This window comes from Telopea speciosissima, chromosome 9 (genome assembly GCF_018873765.1).
Source record: "Telopea speciosissima isolate NSW1024214 ecotype Mountain lineage chromosome 9, Tspe_v1, whole genome shotgun sequence".
NCBI lineage: Eukaryota > Viridiplantae > Streptophyta > Magnoliopsida > Proteales > Proteaceae > Telopea > Telopea speciosissima.
Window position 1 is genome coordinate 2,293,753 of NC_057924.1, and position 3,591 is coordinate 2,297,343.

At 41.9% G+C, this 3,591-nt stretch overlaps 1 protein-coding gene across 1 annotated transcript; it reads left to right on the forward strand.

Annotated features, from left to right (window-relative positions):
* The first annotated feature begins 805 nt into the window (after positions 1 to 805).
* Positions 806 to 3,270, forward strand: LOC122639992 (pentatricopeptide repeat-containing protein At4g16390, chloroplastic-like). Its single transcript, XM_043833067.1, has one exon. It carries the CDS (start codon positions 855 to 857, stop codon positions 3,006 to 3,008), a length of 2,154 nt encoding a protein of 717 aa, XP_043689002.1. The 5' UTR covers positions 806 to 854; the 3' UTR covers positions 3,009 to 3,270.
* Positions 3,271 to 3,591: the final 321 nt, after the last annotated feature.

Genomic DNA, 3,591 nt, shown 5'->3' on the forward strand with positions numbered 1-3,591 from the left:
GTCAAATTTCAAGAGGGGAAGTGAGAGAAAGAGAGAGATTCCTCTGCAAAAGTCTGAGGTTTGAAACTTTGAAGGCTTCAATGGCTGCAACTGTCTGGTGTTGCTAGTTTAATATAAGTTTGCAATTTTTTTTTTCCATTTGAAAATCTGGAAATCTGAATAATAGATTGGATGAAATTTCTTACTGTTACTGGTTCTTATTGTTTGGCGATACCCTTGGGTCTGAGAAGACGACCTGCGGATCCACCATTTCAGCCCCTTTAAGCCTGAGATTTTGGGTGTGAAACCCTCCACCTTATGCAACCCTAGCCCTAGTTTCTCAAGCCCTAAACCCAATCCTTCTGTGATGTAATTCACTATACCCAAATCTGAACTTGTAACTCGGAGATGGAGAAGGAAAGGGATAGGGAGATGCCGTTGGTAATGGTCGTCGGAGAAGAAATCGCAAGACTTTATTCTCGATAAAACTGGAAGAAATCGTCGGAGATGAAATCGTCAGAGATGAAATCGTCCACGGTGGTTCTGTTCTTCGCGCTCCAATGAGAAGAATCTGGTCTTGTCCTAATAATTTTTCAAAGAGGGTAAAATCGATATTTTCTACTTTAGATGATACTAAGAGGGTAAAATTGACATTTTATCTTAGAGGATCACCCTGCTTAACCTCAAAGGGAGAAGTTTGCCATTTTGACCAAGTTTGGTAAATTTATGAGACATTGGATACTTTCAGGGGGTGTCCGTGAAATTTTTCTTTTTTTGGGGCTTGGGGGGTTGTGATCAACATGAAGCCCAAACATTCTTCTTCTGCTATTGTAAACGATTGAATCCCAGACATACAAGGAGAAAGGGGAAGAGAAATGGCTTCACATCTATCGTCAATGTCCAATATCTCCCATAACCACCTCACTCTATGCAATCATTCTTCTTCTCCACCTGTATTCTCTGTCACTCCATATCTCTACTCTTTGAGGCCCAAAATCTTCAACTACCCTCTTAAACTCGACTCCCGGTCATGTCAACAGACGAAGTCTTTCTCTTCATTCTCGCAGGTTTCTCTGCAAGACCCTATCCCACAAGAATCTCAAAGTCCATCTCCAAATCATTTCGTGTCACAAGAAGAGTCTCCGTCGTACCCAAATAGGGAAAACGCTCCTTCATCCAAAAGCTATATTTGGGTAAACCCCAGGAGTTCCCGAGCTACACAGCTTCGGCAGCACTCATACGATTCCAGGTATGCGTTACTTAAGAAACTCGCTGCATCTCTGAATTCATGCAATCCAACTGAGGAAGATGTCATCAAAGTATTGACTGGTGTCGGCGAGAACCCCTTGGAGCAAGATGCCGTTGTTATTCTTAATCACATGGAGAACCCAATAACGGCGCCTCTTGCTCTTAAATTCTTCCAGCAGAAACTGAAACCAAAACGAGAGGTAATTCTTTATAATGTGACCTTAAAAGTTTTCAGAAAGTGTAGGATTTTTGATAGAGCAGAGAAGTTGTTCGAAGAAATGATCGTGAGAGGAGTCAAACCTGACAACGTTACATTCTCCACTATAATCAGCTGCGCGAGGCACTGTTCTTTGCCCAATAAGGCTGTGGAGTGGTTTGAGAAGATGCCAGACTTCGGGTGCAATCCTGATAATATGACGCATTCGACCGTGATAGATGCATATGGTCGAGCAGGTAACATTGAGAAGGCCCTCAGCTTGTATGATCGTGCAAGGACGGAGAAATGGCGCATTGATTTGGTCACGTTCTCAACGGTGATCAAGATATATGGAATGTCAGGTAATTTTAATGGGGCCTTTAATGTCTATGAAGAGATGAAGACTTTAGGAGTGAAACCAAATTTACTTATCTACAACACTTTATTGGATGTCATTGGAAGAGCTAAGAGGCCATGGCAGGCAAAGTCTGTGTATAAAGATATGATCAACAGTGGGATTTCACCGAATAGGTCAACCTATGCTGCTCTTCTACGAGCATATGGTAGAGCCCGTCATGCCCAAGACGCCCTCGATGTATATAAAGAGATGAAGAGCAAGGATTTAGAATTGAATGTGGTTCTCTACAACACCCTTTTAGCGATGTGTGCCGATATGGGTTACACTGATGAGGCTGTTGAGATTTTTGAAGACTTGAAGAGGTCTAAGACTTCTAAGCCTGACAGTTGGACATTTTCATCCTTGATTACCATATATTCTTGTAGTGGGAAAGTTTTGGAGGCTGAAAGCATGTTGAATGAGATGTTGGAAGCAGGTTTTGAACCTAATATATTTGTTTTGACATCGCTTATCCAGTGCTACGGGAAAGTTAATCGAACAGATGATGTCGTGAAAACTGTCAATCGACTTGTAGAATTGGGTATAGCTCCTGATGATCGGTTCTGTGGTTGTCTTCTAAATGTGATGACCCAGACATCAAAAGAACAACTTGATAAGTTGATTGGGTGCATTGAGAAGGCTAACCCAAAACTGGGTGCTGTGGTGAAACTACTTGTGGCAGAGGAAACCAGTAATGAGTTATTTAAACAAGAAGCCACTGAGCTCTTCAGTTCAATCGATACAGTTGTTAAGAAGGGTTATTGTAATTGCTTGATTGATCTGTGTGTTAACCTCAATTTGTTGGATAGATCTTGTGAGCTGTTGGACCTTGGGCGCACGCTTGATATATACAGAGGTATCCAGTCCAAGTCTCCGACACAGTGGTCACTACATTTGAAAAGTCTCTCCCTTGGGGCAGCCCTGACTGCGTTGCATGTCTGGGTTAGTGACTTATCCAAAGCTCTAGAGAATGGGGAGGAACTGCCATCGTTGCTTGGAATAAATACTGGTCATGGAAAGCACAAATACTCAGACAAAGGATTGGCAAGTGCATTGGAATCCCGCTTGAGGGAATTGAATGCCCCATTCCATGAGGTCCCTGATAAGGTTGGCTGGTTTTTAACTACAAATGTTCCTGCAAAGTCATGGTTGGAGTCGAGGAGCTCAGCTCAACTGGTGATTGCCTAGGCTTAATCTGGACGGGCTTTTTCTGCAAAAATTAGCTTCAGAAGTTCATTGCATATTCTTCCTGAATGGTATGTGGATCTTCTATATAACTTTTCTTATTCTTGGTTCCTCTTATTATGTAATTCTCTTCACAGAGAACAAATTTTGTACTTAGAAATAGGAGAATCGTTTTTTCAATCCCTCATTTTTCATCTGGTCTGAGTGCTAGCATTTCTGGAATATTCAGACTAACAACTGATTTATAGACTCTGTTGTAAAACTAGTTTTGGTGCCTTTTTTTTTTTGTTTATTATTTCTGAAAACACATTCTGGCATTTCAGTAATTGCAGAATGTAAATCTGCCAATTGGTATATATAAAACTTGGGAGAGGGTTCTCTGAGCAAGGGGATAGAGGAATGCACCACCAATGAAGTGCGGCAGAATGATATCGTACATTGGAGGGCAGCGAGGTCATTTCATGTGAGGAGGAAAGAGATAGACACAGAGGTGCTAGTGTACCCTATCCCAGCTGCTTAGAAAACCTTTTCCCATAAAGCTTATTCCAGTGGAGGCAAGCTCTGTAGGTTTTGGTGGTGATGGTTA

What these genes read in the sequence shown, in the direction of transcription:
- LOC122639992 (XM_043833067.1), top strand. Translation starts at nt 855, where the DNA reads ATGGCTTCACATCTATCGTCAATGTCCAATATCTCCCATAACCACCTC.